This window comes from Belonocnema kinseyi, chromosome 3 (genome assembly GCF_010883055.1).
Source record: "Belonocnema kinseyi isolate 2016_QV_RU_SX_M_011 chromosome 3, B_treatae_v1, whole genome shotgun sequence".
Lineage (NCBI taxonomy): Eukaryota > Metazoa > Arthropoda > Insecta > Hymenoptera > Cynipidae > Belonocnema > Belonocnema kinseyi.
The window spans coordinates 141,818,316-141,837,407 of NC_046659.1; the positions used below are offsets into that span (position 1 = coordinate 141,818,316).

At 27.2% G+C, this 19,092-nt stretch overlaps 1 protein-coding gene across 1 annotated transcript in view; it reads right to left on the minus strand.

The window, feature by feature from the left end:
- Nucleotides 1-396: 396 nt before the first annotated feature.
- LOC117170046 overlaps nucleotides 397-19,092 on the minus strand; it is a 199,501-nt gene continuing 180,805 nt past the window's right edge. Inside the window, exon 4 of the mRNA XM_033356565.1 lies at nucleotides 397-1,587. Coding sequence (XP_033212456.1) covers nucleotides 397-1,587 — 1,191 coding nt within the window. The remainder of the gene's footprint in view (nucleotides 1,588-19,092) is intronic.

Consider the following 19,092-nt stretch of genomic DNA (forward strand, 5'->3'; position numbering starts at 1 on the left):
TGCTGATATGTAGGTCCCTCGACCTACTGCTGGCAATCAAATCTCGTCCATACGTGAAGGTTAAACCGTTTTTATTGTTAAAAACATGTGTTTTTATTGCTAAAAACATTTTTATCGCAAAATAGTTTTCGGACATCACAAATTTTTCTTGGTAAAACTACGTCATCCCATTTGTTCTAATACTTCAAGGGTCTCCAAACACTTCCATATTCTATTTTTTAATAAACCCCCTCCAAAGTCGCTCTTGGGCACATTGCTGTCTCAAATCCTCGCATGCGAAATCCTATTTTCAAAGACCCTTACTCTTAAACCCTACATTTAGAACGAGGTTCTTGCGCATTCGAAGGTAATTATGTACATAGCTGTAAACGGAAGGATATAAACAATACGTAGTCCTCACATGGCCAGTCTCATAGAATCGCTTACCTCACCATTGATCAGCTCCAAGGCTCTTGGTGTGCTAGAAAACCCCTCATCTTCACTCACCTCGGCGGAAGCATCACTATTAGTCACCCCAACATATTCTGAAGAGGAACCCTGAAGTTCCTCATCAGAATAGGACAGATCCAACCTAGAATCTTCCGACGAGTCAAGAGGAGATGAAAGATCAGCTAGACTTGTGGAGACTTCCCTGGAGATGCTTGATGAGGTAGAGATGTCCTTTGATGAACCAGGGATGACCTTAGATGAACCAGGGACCCTTGATGAGGACAAGGTTGGATCAGCAGAGGCTGGACTGGTAGACCCTGTGGTTGAGGCACCAGGAGACCAGGATGATGGCGACGTCGATGGAGGCTCCTTTGGCACCGCTGGCGATGTCCTGCCCGGAAGTCTCTTCTTGGCCTGCAGAGAGGTCCTCTTAAACCCGGGAGCCTTATTCTTTCCGTTCATGCTATCAGGTTTTCTAAGCTCCTCGTCTTCGTGCTCACCGAGGCTACTCGGTTTTTTCGTATTTGGCTGTTTCTTACCCTTCTTGGATCCCTTCTGCTGCGTGGCTGACTGGTTCCTGCCGGCGGAACCGACCTTCCCCATCCGAGACTTCCGCTTCTTGGAGGCTGCTTCCAGCGCCTGTCGTCGACAGACCTCGTCACTCGCTGCTCCTTCGCAGGACCTCTTGGAGTCGGGAAGTCCCTCGCTGCTACCAGGCTCGAGATGATGCTCACACTGGGGTCCAGCAACCTCGTCTTCTCGGCATTTCCGCTTCCGCTTCTTTCTCTTTTTGCGTTTTCGACACCTGAACTTGTCCCGGTTGTCTTTTTCGGGATGGAGAACCCGGGGGCAAATGGCTTGTTGCTGGTTCCGGTGATGGTGGGCATTGTGTCGATGGCGGACACCATGGTGGGCACCCAACATCCGCCTTTGGAGAGCCTCTACTCGATCTGGTGGAGCTACTTGGGTTAAGACTCTGGCGTAGGCTGAAAGTCTGCCTAAGTTGTGACCCTTGGCTTGGACTCTTCTGGGTTCTCCATGACGATTCAGGCCGAGGTAGAGGGTTTTTCGGTTGGTGGACCATCGCACGGAACTGTAGGTGTTGTAGTTGTGTTGTTCCAGGGTCTCGTTGAAGAGACAATCCTCTGTGTACTCGTGCTGCAACAAAAATGAAAAGTCGTTCTTATTTTCATTATCACTTCAGGGTTCGGATCATTAACGGATTTCATGGTATATTGAAGACTTTTAAAGGTTTTTGATTGCTATCCACAGCTTTTCAAGGATTTCAAAGAATTTCAAAGAATTCTAACTAAATTTAGGAAATTTTTAAAGAACTCCAATTATTCCAAAGGATTCATTGCATTTCAAATTATTTTTAAAAATTCAAACAATTTCAAGAGACTACAAATAATCTCAAAATTTTATCAAAAAATTAAGTGGCTTCAAAGTGTTTTGTGGGACTTCCGAATATTGTAAGATCAGTTTTCAACAATTTCAATAAAACTTCAAAATTATATAAAATGGAACATAATTTAAAGAGATTTTGAATTTTTTCCCAAGAATTTTCACAGGATTAAAAGAGTTTTACTGAATATTCAGGGATGTTCAGGGATTTTATGGGTTTTCAAAGAATTTTAACCAAATTTAGGATATTTTTTAGGACCTCTAATTATTCCAAAGGATTCATGGCATTTCTAATTATTTTAAACATTTAAAAATATTTTAAGAGATTACAAAGAGTTCCATGGTTTTATTACAAAATTAAGGGGCTTCGAAGTGTTTTGTGGGACTTCTAAATATCTTAAGATCAGTTTTAAAGGATTTCTAGAAGAATTCAAAATAAGATAAAATAGAACCTAATTTAAAGAAATTGTAGGTGGTTGTCAAGAATTTTGACAGGATATAAAGGATTTTATTAAATATTGAAGAACGCTCAGGGATTTCAAAGAATTTTAAGAACATTAGTGATATTTTTTGGGACTTCAGACTATCTCAAAGGATTCTTGGCATTTTTAATTATTTTAAACATTTAAAAATATCTTACGAGATTACAAAAAATCTCAAGATTTTATCAAAAATTCAAAGGGCTTCAAAGTGTTTTGTGGGACTTCCAAAGATTGTAAGATACGTTTTGAAGGATTTCTAGATAGGTTGAAAATTAGATAAAACAAAAACTAACTTAAAAGAATAAGAGCTTTTTTCTAAGGGTTTTGACAGGATTTAAAGGATTTTAACAATATTTGTAATATTATTTAGGACCTTTGACTACTACAAAGCATTCGTGGCATTTATAATTATTTTAAAGATTTTAAACTATTTAAAGAGATGACAAAGAATCTCAAGATTTTATTAAAAATTCGACGGGGCTTCAAAGTGTTTTGTGGGACTTCCAAGGATTGTAAGATCAGTTTTCAAGGATTTCTAGAATACTTCAAACTTATTTAAAATGACGCGAAATATAAAGAGATTTTAGGTTATTTTCATGGACTTCGACAGGATTTAAGGTTTTTCATTGAATATTCAGGGATGCTCAGAAATTTCAAAGAATTTTAACAAGATTTAGGATATTTTTTAGGACCTCCAAATATTCAAAAGGATTCATGTCATTTCTAATTATTTTAAAGATTTCAAAATACTTTACGAGATTACAAAAAATATTAAGATTTTATCAAAAATACAAGTGGCTTCAAGGTGTTTTGTGGGACTTCCAAATATTTAAAAATCAGTTTTGAAGTATTTCTAGAACACTTCAACATTAGATAAAATAGAACGTAATTTAAAGGGATTTCAAAGAATTTCCAAAAGATTTTTTTTAAGAATTTAGGATTTCTAGATGGTATATATACGGGAATTCACCTTTAGGAGATTTTGACATTCTTAAGGATTTTTAAGAGTATAGAGGATACTGTAAGAGTTTGAAGTGGTTAAATTAAATTTCCTAATCTTCTATTTTTAGGTAAAATAAGGGGTAATATTTGACTCATTTAATTTCATTTGACCTCTGACCCGGTAAAAAATTGTTTTGCCTGAAAGCTCAATTTTTCTATTTTTAAGTAAAATAAACGAGAATTTTATAATCCAAGAAATGGTTTTTAAAATGTAAGAGGATGCTCCTATAAAAGAGCGTGTCAAATGTGGAAAAAAATGTATAGAAAGAAAACAAATATACACGCGTGAACATATGAAATTTGGAAAAAATGAGTAGGCTTTTGAGAAATGTACACTTTTTTCTTTTATTACTAAACTGCTTTAAACTGGTGACCTCAGTGTACAACACAGACCAAACATGACTATTTCAGTTCCAGTTCTGTCCCTACAGTCCCTCGACATTGACCAAAGTTGGGTGGGACTGCCGTTGTGTGGGACTGACGTTGGGTGGAACTGACGTTTGGTGAGACTGACGTTACGTGTGTCTGACGTTTGGTAGGACTGACGTTGGGTGGGACTCACAAAATACATTTCTACCTCGTAATGGCTTGAAACTTTACTTGAAGAAAGGAATACATCCGGTAAAGGTTAAGATAAGGTTTCAGGTGATAGATAAATGGAGACAATTACAGGCAATTACAGAGCATCCCTTTTTCTCTCTTGCTTCTTTACGTTCATTTGAACGTAAAGAAGCAAGAGAGAAAAAGGGATGCTACAGTAGATTGATAGAAAATAAAAAATTAAAGCACGGACTCGAACTATAGCCAGGAATAGATTTCTATATGTCACATTAAATGAAATTTTTAGAATTAAAATTCCTCATTTGGAAATTGCGATTGACAAAATTCAAAAGAATAAACCAAAAAAGTAGCAGTTAACAACAATAAGTGCTAGATTTTTAATATTTTTGTTACACTTATTTTTTAGTTAGAATTGCATGACACTATTTTTTAAAATGTATGCTTTTTCAAAATTAATGCAAAATTAATTCTGAATTTTTCATATGAACCATAGTCCGGTCTTTTTTTAAATAGATTATTCAAATGTGAAGTAACTGACATGATGAATTTTTTTGAATTCCCATAAAAAATGTTTGCAATTCTCATAAATGTAAATGGACTCTCATTAGCTCATTTTATGATAAGCTGTCTTATTAACGGAATGCGGTTAATATATAATATATATTTCGTACCTATACTTTCAACTACTTAAATCCTGGAAAACATTCAGTATCCAAGGATTATTTGTTTCCTTCTCTCATTTAAATTAATTTAAACAAATCTTCGGCGGATTATACTAATCGCTTATTCTATATTTTTTAAATAAAATAAGGTTCATAAATATCAAAGCTATGCAGAGAGGAATACATCTGACGTTGATCTATCAAAGGAATGTTGTTTTATGTTCGATAAAACTAGTCATGATATGTCCTGGTCGCATTAATTTACATAACTAATGTGTAAAAATAACAAAATATTTTTTGATAATTATAAATAAATTATTCCCATATTTTTGTTGGTGCAGGTTCGATTAATGTGCTATTGACCCGGCACTCAAATAATTTTATTCGCCCACGCAGACCGGATCGTCGAGGCAATATTCCAAATATTTGCTTTGAATGTTTATAATTCTGTTGACGGCTTTATTCGAAAGCTTAATTATCCTCCTTTCATTTTTTTACATTAAATTTCAAAAATCACTTAAAATTTTCAATCAAAAATATTGACCCAATTTTTCCATTTCCCCCTTTTTTAAAGTAATCGATTAACTTAAAGAAAATGAAATAAACAGAAATTAGAGCCATTAAGAAAAAAACCCTTTGAAGGGAGATTTTTCCCGAAAATATGAGAGTAATTTCGTTTGCATAGAATTAGTGTAGGTGGTACAATTAAATTATGATTGAAATTTCATTTTCAACAAAATATATATTTTTGACTTTTCAACTAAATAATTAAATTTTTACCCAAATAATAAAAAAATGTTACCAGAAAAGATGAGTTCTAAACGTAAAAGTTGTATTTTTATCTACAAAAGATGATACATCTACAAAAAAGATAAACTTTCAAACAAAAAGAAGAATTTTTAAGAAAAGAATTATATTTAGAACCAAGAAAAAATTGTCAGTCTAGAAAGAACAAAAAATTCAACAAAATATCGATTTTTTAAAGCATGAAAGTAAATTTTTTATTAATAGTTAAATTTTCAACCCGAAAATATGAATTAATAAAAAAAGTTTATTTTTAACTAAATAATTGAATTTTTACCAAAATAGATGATTTTTCAATACAAAAAGAGAAAAAAGCATTTGAATTTGTGCATTTTTAACAAAATAATTATGTAGTTTTTGCCAACAAAGTTTTTGTCTCGGATTTATTTAGGATTCATCACAAGAAAAAACTTAACAAATTTTAACAAAATACGTACATTTTAGCCAAATATGTAGTTGAGCTTTCAAACAAAAAATTAATATTAACCAAAAATGAAATAGCTAAATTTTCAGCTAGGAGAATTAATTTTCATTTAATGAACGATTTTTTTTCAACCAGTCTGTTGAATTTTTAAGAAAATAGTTCAATATATATTTAAAAAAAATTTGTAACAAAGAAACAAACGAATTTTCAGCTGAAATTATGAATCTTAAAAAAATTAACTTTGATTGTCAAAAGAAAAAGTTGATTTTCATTCAATTATTTAATTTTAAACATAATAGTTCAGTTTAGTGTGAAAAAACCTAATTTTAAACAAACAAGCCAATTTTATAAAACTAAAACCTTGAAGTTTAAAAACAAAATTAATTTTAAAAAATCAGTTTAACTTTCAACGAAGGAATGGAATTTTCGAGTTTAAGCTACGATTTTTCTACAAAACAGTTAAATTTACACTCCAAAAATATAATTTTTCAACAAAAAAGTTAATTTTACTCCAATTAGTTAATTTCAAACAAAATAATTAAGTTTACAGTTAAAAAACTTAATTTTTAACAAACAAACAGAAATTTTAACTAAATGTATTAAACTGTGATAGTTATTATTTCAACAACAACAAATTTAAGTAAAAACAAAGAACAGTTGTGTATTTGAAAAAAAAAATAATTTTCAACAAAATACTTTATTCCTTAACTAAAACAAATTAATTTTCAACCAAGAAGTTGCATTTTACTACAAGAAATTGATTTTCTGTAAAAGAAGGGTAATTACCAACAAAATAATTTCAAAAAAGGTGTAGCTCCCAGAATTTTCAAAATTTCGAAGATACTTCGGGCAAAAATAATTATCCGACAGTACTAGAACTTGACTAAGTTTAATTGAGATCGATTAGATGGCTTCCAGGTTTGATATTTTTGACCTGGAGAGCTTCTAAAGTGAGCCCAAAGCCTAAAAGCCAAAAAGGTATAAAATTGTAATGGATTAAACAATGAATACCGTCCAACGGGGTTATTTTCGACATGTGGGGTAATTTCAGAAATTTGGGGTAATTTTGGGCATGTGGGGTAATTTCGGACATGTGGGGTAATTTCTGACATGTGGGGTAATTTCTGACATGTAGGGTAATTTCGGACATTCCTAAATAACTGGTTCTAGATTCTGGTTAAAGACACCAATATCAATTTAGGAAGATCCAAATTTACCCCACATTTTCGAAATTATCTCGTTTTACGGTACTGTTAGTCATTTATATAAATCATTCACCTAAAGTCTTTTTTTTTAAATCTTGACATCGAAGATACTGGCTTGATTGAGTTGTATAGAAGTACAAGAGATCAAAGAGTACCTAAGATGAATATGGATTTTACAGAAGATGACTATCTTCTGGTGTGAGTCAGTACATGTGCACTGCATTCCAACAATTCCTATAAGTACTAAGAACAGTTATATATGAGACCGTACTTGTAACATTTCTATATCTACGATGACAGTTTGTTGATGAAAAAACCTTCAAGATTTCCCACTGGATGAATAGTTAGAGACTCGTAAATTGCAAAAAATACAATCGAGAAAAGTTGCACTTTCTTCCTGAAACATCCGAGAAATCAATCTTTATTTCCAATAAAATTCATATCCCGGAAAAGACTGGATAGAGTGGTCAGAACAAGGAAAAATTACGGATTTTCACAAAAACCTTTCCTCAACGATAGTAAATTTTTAAATTTAAAGTGAAAATTCTTTTAGGATGGAAGAGAATTAAAAAAACGACATAACGCACGACCACAGGACCGCACGGCTACACCACCGCACAACCACATGCCCGCAGGTGCAATCTAGCAGGGTGATGATCGAGAAATATCTCTCTCTTTCTTTTCTCTTTCTTACTATGCAATATTTTCAAAACTCATGATGATTCCTCACGAAAAATTTCAGTTGAAAAAAAATTTAATTTAATTTAATTAAAAATGAGATATTTCAAGTTGAGTGAGGGAAATCTGCGATGTCTGCAGACCGAAGGCCAAAAAATAATACTAATTGTATGAGACTGCGTGGGACAAAACTTTCTTTTTTTGATAACTTGGAAAAAAAGGAATTTTTTACAATAACCATAATAAATGAATTTTTATACAAGAAGAATAATTTCCTACCGACAACGACGAATTTTTAACCACTAGTTCAATTTTCAACTAAAAAGAGAAAGTTTGCAAGTAAGGAAAAAATGAATTTTAAACAATATCGTTAAATTTTTAACTAAAAAAAAAAATACATTTTCAACCCAAAAATGAAAAAGTTTTATTGTCAATTGAAAAATCAATTTTTAACCTGAAAGAAAGTTTCATGAAAATAGTTGAATTTTTACAAAATAAATTTATTTTCCAATTAAAAAAACAATTTAAAAAAATGGACTGCTCAAATATTAAGCTGAAAAAATTAATTAAAAAAATAATAATTTTCGTAAAAATCGGTATCTTTCAGCCATTTTCAGACCAAAATAATATTTTATTTTTTTACGACAAATAAATTTTCAACTGAAAAAGATTAATTTTCAGTTAACAGATATAATTTTCAAAAAATTCGGGAAATTGTAAATCATTTGTAAACCTTTTAAACAAAAAAAATCAATAAAAAAGTTAAATTTTTAACCAAGAAGATTAGTAAATAAAGGAAAAGATGAATGTTCTAACATAAAGAATGATTTTTTTATTAAAAAGGAGAATTGTCAAGGAAAAAAAATTTGTTACTGAAAATTTCCGTATATGCTCGTGTTCAGTATGAAAAATTAATTTTTAACAACTACAAAAAGTCATCATAATATTTAAGTTTTCAACCAGAAAGTCAATTTTTAAACAAAGCAGATAAACCTTGAACAAAATTAATACATTTTTAACCAAAATAGACGAGTTATCAAATGATAAAAAGTAAGTTTTCGAGCAACAAAAAAATTAATTTTCATACAAAATAGAGTTAAGTCTTCAGTAAAAAAATTATTTTTTAACAAAAAGTCGCGGGTAAAGTTAAAAAAAATAATTAATTTTCAAAGAAGAGGAATAATTATCTACCAAAAATGCGAATATTCAACTAAAAAAATAACAACATTTTTTAACTTAAACTTTAAGCATAAACTTAAGTTTAAAAATTAATTTTTAGCAAAAACAAATTTTTATTATAACAATTAAATTTTGAAATAAAAAGTTAATTTTAAACCCAAATAGGTGAATTATTAAATGGAAAAATGAGTTATAGAGCAAAAAAACAACGAATTTTTAACAAAAAAAAGTTAAATTTTCAACTACAAAGATTATTTTTTAACAAAAAGCTTAATTTTTAATTGAAAAAATATATTTCCAACGAAAGGAAATTACAGTTTGAAAAATTGATTTCTAAACAAAAGAAAAAAAAATTAGAAACAAACAGTTAATTTTTTAACCACAGAAGTAATTTTTGAACCAAAATAGATTAATTTTCAACTGAAAAAGATAAATTTTCAAGCAAAACAAAAATGAATTTTCCAAAAAACAGTTACATTTTCAACCAAAAAAATTATTTTCAACCAAAAAGATTAAAATTTAACGGACAGAGACAACTCTTCATGAAAATATATGAACTTTCAACTAACTGGTTGATTTTTCAACGAGATTGATAAAATTTGAATTGAAATTGGAATAGTTAATATTTCATTTAATTTAAAAAAAACGACAATTTTCACCTTAATAGTTAAATTTTCAACCAAAGAGAGGAATTTTCAATACGCTATCTTACCAGCTGACGTCAAAACTCGAACTACCTAATTAGTCAGGTAAAAGGGTGGGAATTTTGAAAATGAAGTTTTGCGGCCACTTCCCTTATAAATTGACCCTTAATTATTCACATAGTGAAAAATATTTTATTCTTCATCTAATGCACTAATTTTATGACTGACTACAAAGAGTTCGTAATGTGAGACTTGCATGGGGAAGGTGCTTGCAGGAACGGAAGAATCTAATTAGGCAAGTGGTGTTAAAATGAGCGAAGTGAGGGTCAATTAATTAGTGAAATTCTCGATAGTATATTGGCTTCTGAAACAAAAAAATTCTGCTCTTTTCACAATTTTTTTTAGGAGGAGAATTTGGTAGGAGAATACTTTTTAATTAATTTATTAGTAATTTTTGTCATTTGAGAAAATGTATATAACTTAAAGAATGAAACTTCCGCTTTTTCTTATTTTTTCGCTTTAATTTTAACTGAATAAACAATATAAATAATAATTAAATCAATCAAATTTTAACATTATATTTTTGGCAGTATATATATTTTTTGGAAAAAGTCTACTGTTTGGTTGGAAATTTAATTATTTAGTTGAAAACGCAAATATTTTGTTGAAAATTCATCTTTTCTGTTCATAAATTCAAATACTTAGTTGAAAGTGGAACTATTTTTCTTTAAATTGAATTATTTGGCTCAAAATTAAAATTATTTGTTGAAATTTCGTCTTATTTTTTTATTTAAAATATATTTTTTTAGTTTAAAATTCAACTATTTAGTTAAAAATTTACTTTCTTAGTTGAAAATTCAAGTACTTGATTGGAAATTCATGTGTTTGTATGATTACTCATATTTTGGTACAAAATTAATTTTCTTCGTTGAAAAATAAACTTTTTGTTGGAAAATTTAACTCGTTCGTTGAATGTTGAACACTTTTCTTGATTTTTTTAGATCGATCATTTTAATTGAAAATTCATCTGTTTGGTTGAAGATTGAACTATTTTGCTAAAAATTAGTTGTTTTTTCTTTTTGGTCGGGAATTCACATTCTGCGCTGAAAATGTAACTATTTCATTTTTTGTTGAAATTTGATATTTTTTGTTCGAAGTTCATGTATTTAAAAAACGCTATTTGAGTTAAAAATTACTTCTCTGTTAAAAATTTATACTTTTTAGTCAAAAATGCAACTGCTTGGTTAAAAATTAATCTATTTTAGTTGACAGTTTAACTATTTTGTTGAAAATTGATCTTTTTTTGTGGGTTTTAACTTATTTTAAGTTAAGGTTAAATATGTTAAAATTTTAACTATTGCATGTTTGTTTGAAAATTAATTTATAATTTTATTTTTTGTTTAAAAGTCTACCATTATATTTTTTTATTATGTTAAGAAGTAATCTTTTTTGGTCAAAAATTTAGCTCTTATTTGAAATTTAAACGACTTTGTTAAAAATTAATTTTTTTTGTTTAAGATTCATTTTTTGGCTGAAAATATTACTATTGTGTTACAAATTTGTTTCATTTTTAGTTGAAAATTTAAAAACAGCTGTTTGTTAGCTTCAATTTTCAAAGTAAAATTTCCAATTTTTTAGCCTAATATTTTTAATTTCTTAAAAATGAACTTAAATATTTACTTAAAGTATTATTCTTCAGTCTATAAATGAAAAAAATTCCTATTTATCGCAGGGTTAAAAAGCCTAGTTTTAAATTTCACATTGAGAATGCTTTTTTTAAAATGGTATTATTTGGTTAAAAAAATAATTATTTTGTGAATAATTCAACAATTTAGTTCAAAAGTCATATTTTTTAGTTAAAAATTTGTCTTGACCAAACAATTTGTTTTTGTTCAAAATTCAAATTGAAAGTTTCTTTCCTTTACGTTAAAAGTCTACTTTCAAATTTCAGAATAAGAATTCACTTTTTTGTGTTAAAAAATGTATTGTTTGGTTCAAAATTTAATTATTTTGTTAAAAATTCAGCAATTTTATTCAAAAGTCATACTTGTTATTTAAAAGTTTATCTTGGCCAAAAAATTTGTTTTCGTTAAACATTCAACTATTTGATAAAACATTTGTCCTTTCAGTACAAAAATTTATATTTTTTTGTAGAAATTTTAATAATTTTGGGTTAAAAATGCAACTGGGTATTTTAAAATTACTTTTTTAAAATGAAAATTTACATTTTTGGTTTTAGAATTTATCATTTTCAGTTAAAAATTTAACAACATGGTTGAAAATGATGTATTTTTGTTAAAAATTCGTATTTATTGGTAGAAAACTAATCATCTTGGTTGAAATTTTAACTAGACATTTCAAAATTAAATAGGTTGGTGAAAAATTCTACTTTTTATAAATAAAATCAATTGTTTATGGAAATGCAACTTGATTGAAATTTATTCTGTTTTGGTTGAGGATCCGTGTATTTTATTGAACATTCTCCTTAGTTGGATAAATTCAATATTTTATAATTAAAATTTAAATTTTTTGGTTGAAGATTCATGATTTTATTTGAAAACGCATCTTTTTGGTTGGGAAATGACCCACTTTCATAAAAATTAGTTGTTTATTTATTAAAAATTAAATTTTTCAAGTGAAACTTTAAAAAGTTGTTTGAAAATTTAACTGGTTGAAACTTTTATTTTTTGTAGAAAATTCAACTGTTTTGTAGAAAATCATATATTTTTGCAAAATGATTATTTTTTCAATAGAGAATTTAAATATTCTATTTTTGGCAAATTATTGATTTCTCTTTATTCAAAACTCAACTATTGAGTTCAAAATTAATGAAATTTATTGAAAAATAAAACTGTTATGAAAGCTTCTTTTTAGTAAAAAATTAATCTTCTTGGTTGGAAATTCATCTGTTAAGTTGAAAACGTAATTATTTCTTTGAAAATTCAACTGTTTCTTTATAAATATCGTCTTTTGGGGCCATAAAATTCAAAATTTTAAAAATAAAATTAGTAGTCTTTCTTGAATGAAAATTCTATCTTGGTTCAAGTGCAACTCTAGTTGAAAGTTCGCATTTTTAATATGAAAATTCATCTCTTTTTTTAGTAATTTAATTTTGTTTTGTTTAATTTAACTGCTTTTTCTTTAAAATAAAAATTTTCTCTTTAGGTTCAAATATCAACTATTACATTTATTTTTGATATATCATCTTTCTTGTTTGTAAATTCCATTCCTTGTTTAAAAGTCGGACTACTTTATTAATTAATAAGAAACAGTAATAATTCAATTCACGAAAAAAATTAGGTCGGCGAAAATTACGTCAGATATGGGGGAGGGAGGGGGGAGCAGATTTATTTTTCCTCGGTTGAACATAAGAGAGAGGAAGAATCTCACTTTTTCACTTTCCCATTGGAGAAGTTACGTATGGTGGCACTTACGCCCAGGATTGCAGGAGTGCACGTAGGCACGCAGAAAGTATAGAGTCGCATGACTGCACTCGAAATAGGGTTGTTAAGCACGTTCAACTGATTTTTCACTTTTCACATCAAGCACGTTGTTTTCAATTACCCCTTGCTGCTGTCCTTTAATTTTCCTCTAGCGAAACTTTTAATTTCATTTTAAAAATGGTTATCTGTCAGTAATTATTATAAATCCTACTTGGTCTGAGATACCTCTTTACAAGCTTCGGACTCATTTGAGACTTTTAAAACCCACCCAAAAAAAATCTACGATGCAAAAACTTGACCAAGTAAAATTAAATTATAATTATTTTTTTAAACTTGTTCTCTCATGAGATTAAATGCGTGACTGAAATTGTAAAATCAAAGTTGGCCAAGTGAAATGAAAAAATAATAAAACAAATGAAAAAGTCATAATAGTGCCATTAGATTTTAATTATTAAACTTATGTGTAGTTTGAATTTAAAAATGTATTTTTATTTTTAAAGAAAAATTTCTGGTATTCTTACCCAATAGCTTTTATAGAACTCAAAATAAACTTCAATGTTTATTTGTGATTTGATTTTTTAGTCCATAAATGATCAAAATTCCTATTTATTTATAATCAGCTATTAAATTATTGATTTTAAAATATTTTTTCATTGAAAATTCTTTATTTTTATAGGAATTTTGCCTTTTTGAAAAAATGCAACTGTTTGATTTTGTTCAAAATAATCTGTTTTAGTTCAGAAATCTATTATTTTGTTGAAAATTCTTTTTTTGTTAAACCTGACTGTTTTCTATTTTAAATTAAATCTTTTTTTTAAATATCGACTGTTATATTTTTTGTTGGAAGCCAACATCTTCGCTGAAAGTTGAAATATTTTCTTGAAAGTTGAATTTTTGGTTGGATATTCATAAATTTAATTGAAGATTACTTTGTTTTTCTCAAATTTTAATTTTTTCAACAGAAATTCTAACTATTTTGTTAAAGATTCAATTGATTTGTTGAAAATTAACTTTTTGGTTCAAAATGTAACTATTTAGTATACAATTAAACTATTCTGTAGAATATTCGTTGTTTTTTAAAATTAAAAATTAATTTATTGAAATTAATTTGTTTTAAATAGAAATTTAACTAGCATAGATATTTTTAATAAAAAATATGATCTTTCTTAGTTTGAAAATTCAACCCTTTTGTTAAAAATGTAAGGATTTTGTTAACAGTTCGTCTTTTCTGGTAAAAATTAATGTTCCTGGTTGAAAATTAAACTATGTGATAACAAATTTATGCTTTTTTTAAATGGTTACAATTGAACTTTTTTGCGAAAATTTAACTGCTTTTTAGAAAATTCTTTTTTTTTTAACTGAAAATTAATTTACTAAATTAATTGTCTTGAATAAAAATGTAACTAGTATCCATATTTTGGATAAAAAATAATATTTTTGAGTATAGAAATACAATTATTTTGTTAACAATTTATGAGTTTTTTTTAAATTTCTTCTTTTCTAGTAGAAAATTATTTTCTTGGGTTTCTGTTTGGCTGGAAACTTCAACTATTTGGTATAGAATTAAATTGTTATATAGAAATATTTTCTATTGAGATTTATTTTTTTTTTTTTAATGAATCATCTTAAATGGAAATTTAACTAGTATGTCCATTTGTTAATAAAAAAATCTTTCTCGGTTTAAAATTTCCACCATTTTGTTAAAAATTTATGTATTTTGTTAAATGTTCGTGTTTTCTGGTAGAAAATTAATGTTCCTGGTTAAAAATTAAACTATTTGGTTAAAAATTTATGCTTTTTTTATTGGTTACAAATGAAATTTTTGCTGCAAGTTTAACTGTTTTGTAGGAAATTCGTTTTTCTTTAAGCTGAAAATTAATGTATTAAATTAATTTTCATGAAAATGTAACTAGTATGCATATTTTGGATAAAAAATAATATTTTTTAGTTTAGAAATTCAATCATTTTGTTAAGAACTGCTGATTTTTCTTGAAAGTTCATTTTTTCTGGTAGAAAATTATTTTCTTGGTTTTCTGTTTGGCTTGAAACTTCAACTTTTGGTATAAAATTAAACTTTTCTGTGGACATTTTTTTTTTGCAAACTTAATTTTTTAAAATTAATTATCTTAAATGGAAATTTAACTAGTGTGTAAATTTTTTAATAAAAAAAAAGAAAGATTTTTTCAGTTTGAAAATGCAACCATTTTTTTTAAAATTGATGTATTTTGTTAAAAGTTCGTCTTTTCTGGTAGAAAATTAATTTTCTTGATTGAAAATTCAAATAATTTGATAAAAATGTTTGCTTTTGTTGTAAATTAAATTTTTTTCCTGAAAGTTGAACTACGTTCTTAAAACTTAATTTTCTGAATAAAAACTTATCATTTTAGTTGAAAATTATTTTTTTTCTGTTAAAAACTAATTGGTTAAAAATGAACTTTTTTGTTGAAAAATCAACTTTTTTGTTAAAATCCGTTGAGTCTCCTGAACTTTTATTTTGTTTAACTTATTTCCAAAATTTTTCTAAAAATCTCGTAAAATCATCAGATTTTATAGAATTTTACGAGAGTTTTAGAAAATTTTTGGAAATAAGTTAAACAAAATAAAATTTCAGGAGACTCAAGGGATTTTAACAAAAAAGTTGATTTTTCAACAAAAAGTTCATTTTTAAACAATTAGTTTTTAACAGAAAAAAACTAATTTTCAACTAAAATGTTAAATTTTTATTCAGAAAATTAAGTTTTAAGAACGTAATTCAACTTTCAGAAAAAAATTTTAACTTTCAACAAAAGCAAACATTTTTATCCAAATAGTTGAATTGACCTTAGGAAATCACTTCAAATTTCTTTAAAAATGTTTAAAAAAATTAAATCCTCAAAAATCAGATGAAAATTCTTAAAATTTCTTAAAATCTCTTAAAATATCTTAAAATCTTGAAAATTGCCTGAAACTTGGTAAAATACTCTAAAAGCTTTCAAACCCAGAAAACCCTTTGAAATCCCTGAAATCAGTTGAAATTTTTTAAAGACGCTTGAAATTTGTTAAAACCTTTGAAATCTCGTAAAAATAGAAATGTTATTTGAAAATTGAAAAATGTTATGAAATCTTTAAAATATTTTTAAATTTGCAAAATCTTAAAATTAAAAAAAAAATTTGAGCAAAACATATTTCGAAAGACGGAACCCATTTTATGTTTCAAAACACTTTGTAAACTTTGTAAGTAAATTTTACGACTGTATAATTTTTTAATAAACAAGTCACATTTTCAATTAGCGGTTACGTTAATGCAGAAATATGTTTTTCTTATCTAAAAGAATATTAAGGCTCACATTTTGTAAACTCGTTGAAGAAATTTCCGCAAGGACGCAAGATATTGAAGAGCGATAAGAATCGTCTTCTAAAAGTCAAAACTTTTATTTTCATACATTTTTCCACATTTTTTATCTGTAATAAAAAAAGTGTTTAACAGTTATTACAAATTTATTTATTTGTAATTGATTAATTAGAATAAAGTGTAATATTTTATTGCTTTAAATCGAGAATATTGATTGTACTTAATTAATTGGTTTGCTGATTCGCAGATTTAAATCAATTCAGATTTCAACAACTATCGGCTCTCAATTTGTTTCACTTTACATTTTAATTGAATTGGCAATAAAGTTAACCGCTGAATTCCCCATAAAATTGTAATGAACCCATACTTTTTTATTTTTATGAACATTGTTGACATCTTTATAGAAAATTAATTCTTCTATTGTGTCAGTATAATACAACACTTTTTTGAGGATAAAAGTACAAACGAATTCGTTGGCTAAGGTGCCAGTTAAATAATCTTTTTTGTTTTTTTTTTAATTTTTATTACAAGAACTGGATTCCATTGGTGAAAGCAGTCGAAAGATGTTAACATGTACTCGAGGGTTCGATTCGAATTCCAATAATCTGCAAGAACAACTCGTAAAATGAAACCAGTTTCCTCCCTATACTAATTAGATGTCAATGTACATATTATACGATATCGTAAAATAGCCATTCCTGATTTTGTTAAGGTGGTAAAAACAAGGTTTTTTCCTGTATTTTCTGATCTACTAGAGAACAGAGAAATCGAGAAAATAAAGAAAATTTATTTCTTTGACCACTTGATAAATAGAATGTCTCATTGAGTGAAAATTAAAATTTTGCATTTTTTGTTGAAAATTTACTTTTTTGTGAAAAATGAATTGCACGGATTCCACCAAATGTGTAGTTATTGATTCAATCGTAAAGAAATGAAATTAAAAATTTTAATTCCTGGACAAACGACACAAGCTATAAAAAAAAATAAACACAGAAGTTGCTCACCCAAGAAAGAGCTAAAGTTTTTCAACCAAATAAGATCTGGAAATTTCTTATAAAACAATAATATTTTATTTAACAAAATTTTTTGTCTAAATTATATCTACAATTTTCTTAAAGTCAAATTGACAAAGTTATGAGCGAAGGACAAGATACGTGGTGAGAATTTGTTCGTTGAAGCCGAAGGAGTTTTAACGAAAGAGAATTCACAATCCCCAAATTCCAGTTGTCGATGCTTTGACCTTTAATTTTAAAAGGTCTATGCATAAATGTCGAGGAATTACAAAGACCGAGCGCGAAGCGCAAGAACCAAAATAAATTTGCTGAGAATTCTTTTGTTTTAAGATTTATCATCTTAGTTGAATATTTATCACAGAAAAGTCATTTTCCTTGGTTGAAAATTCATCTGTCTTGGCTAAAAATTATTCTTTTGGTCGAAAATTAAACTTCCCGGGCTAAAAGTTATCTTTTTTTGGTTGAAAATTCAACTATGTCGTTATAAGTTCATCTTTCTTGATTGAAAATTAACTTTCTTGATGAAGATTCTTCTTATTCGATTAACACGTCAACTGTTTATTAAAACTTTTACTACAACTGTAAAAGGATTATTTAGTAAAAATTTTAATTATTTGGTTTTAGATTCAATCATTTTGTTAAGAACTCATCTTTTTGGTGGAAAATTAACTTTTTTGTTAAAAATTGATAATATAGGGTTAAAAATTCACCTTTTTTGTTTTGAAAATTCGTTCTTTTGGGACAAAAATTGAGTTATTTTGAGAGAAAGTTCAAATATTGGACGAAAAATTAATTTATTTATGAAAAAATTATAATTTTTGGGTTGAAAATTTTACGGTTTTGTAGAAATTTCATCTCTTTGGCATTTAAAATTCAACTCTTTTTTCAACCACTTGGTTAAAAGTTTAACTACTTTAAAAAAATTAATTTTGTTGTTTGAAGATTTATAATTTTAGCCGAGATTTAATTTTTATTATTGTAAAATTTAACTGTTCCATTTTGTGTTGAAAACATATTTTCAGTTAAATATTCTACTTTTTTTAAATATTCATGTAAGTTTGTTAAAAAATTTACTTATTTTGTCAGTCATCTATTTTTGGTCGAAAATTCAACTGTTTTGTTAATTGTTAAAAATTTGTCTTTGGATTGAAAATTCTTTTCGGTAAAAAATCCAACTATTTTGTTAAAAATCCAACTATTTTTTGTGTTGGAAAATTGAACTCTGTTTTTCAATTGGTCTTTTTTTTAACTAATTTTTCTTTATAAATTACACTGTTTGACAAAAAATTCAAATAGTTTTTAAAAGCTTAATTACATTATTGAAAATTTACCTCTTGTATTCAAGTAATCTTGTTTCCTCGAAAATCCAACGGTTTTCTTGAAAATGCATCTTTCTTGATTGAAAATAAAGTTTCTTGATGAAAATTCTTATTTAGCGATTTGAAAATCAAGTATTTTCTAAAGCAATGAACTTTTTAGCTAGAAAAATTAACAATTTTGTTCTAAAGTGATATTTTTTGTTGAAAAATAATTTTTTAAATAAAAATGTAATAATTCCATTTTTAACAGAAAATTGATCGTTTTTAGTTTGAAAATTCAACTATTTGGTTCAGTATTCATGTATTTTGTCAACAAACTGACTTTTTTGTGGAAAATGAATCTTCTTGGTTTCAAAAAAAAATTTGGTTGAAAAATCAACTATTTTGTTGAAAAACCATTTTTTTAAATAAAAATTAATTTTTAAACTCAAAATTTAATTTTTGTTTGAAAATTGGTAGTTTTAAGTTTAAAATTCAACTATTAATTTGATGTGAGCTTTTCTTGATGGAAA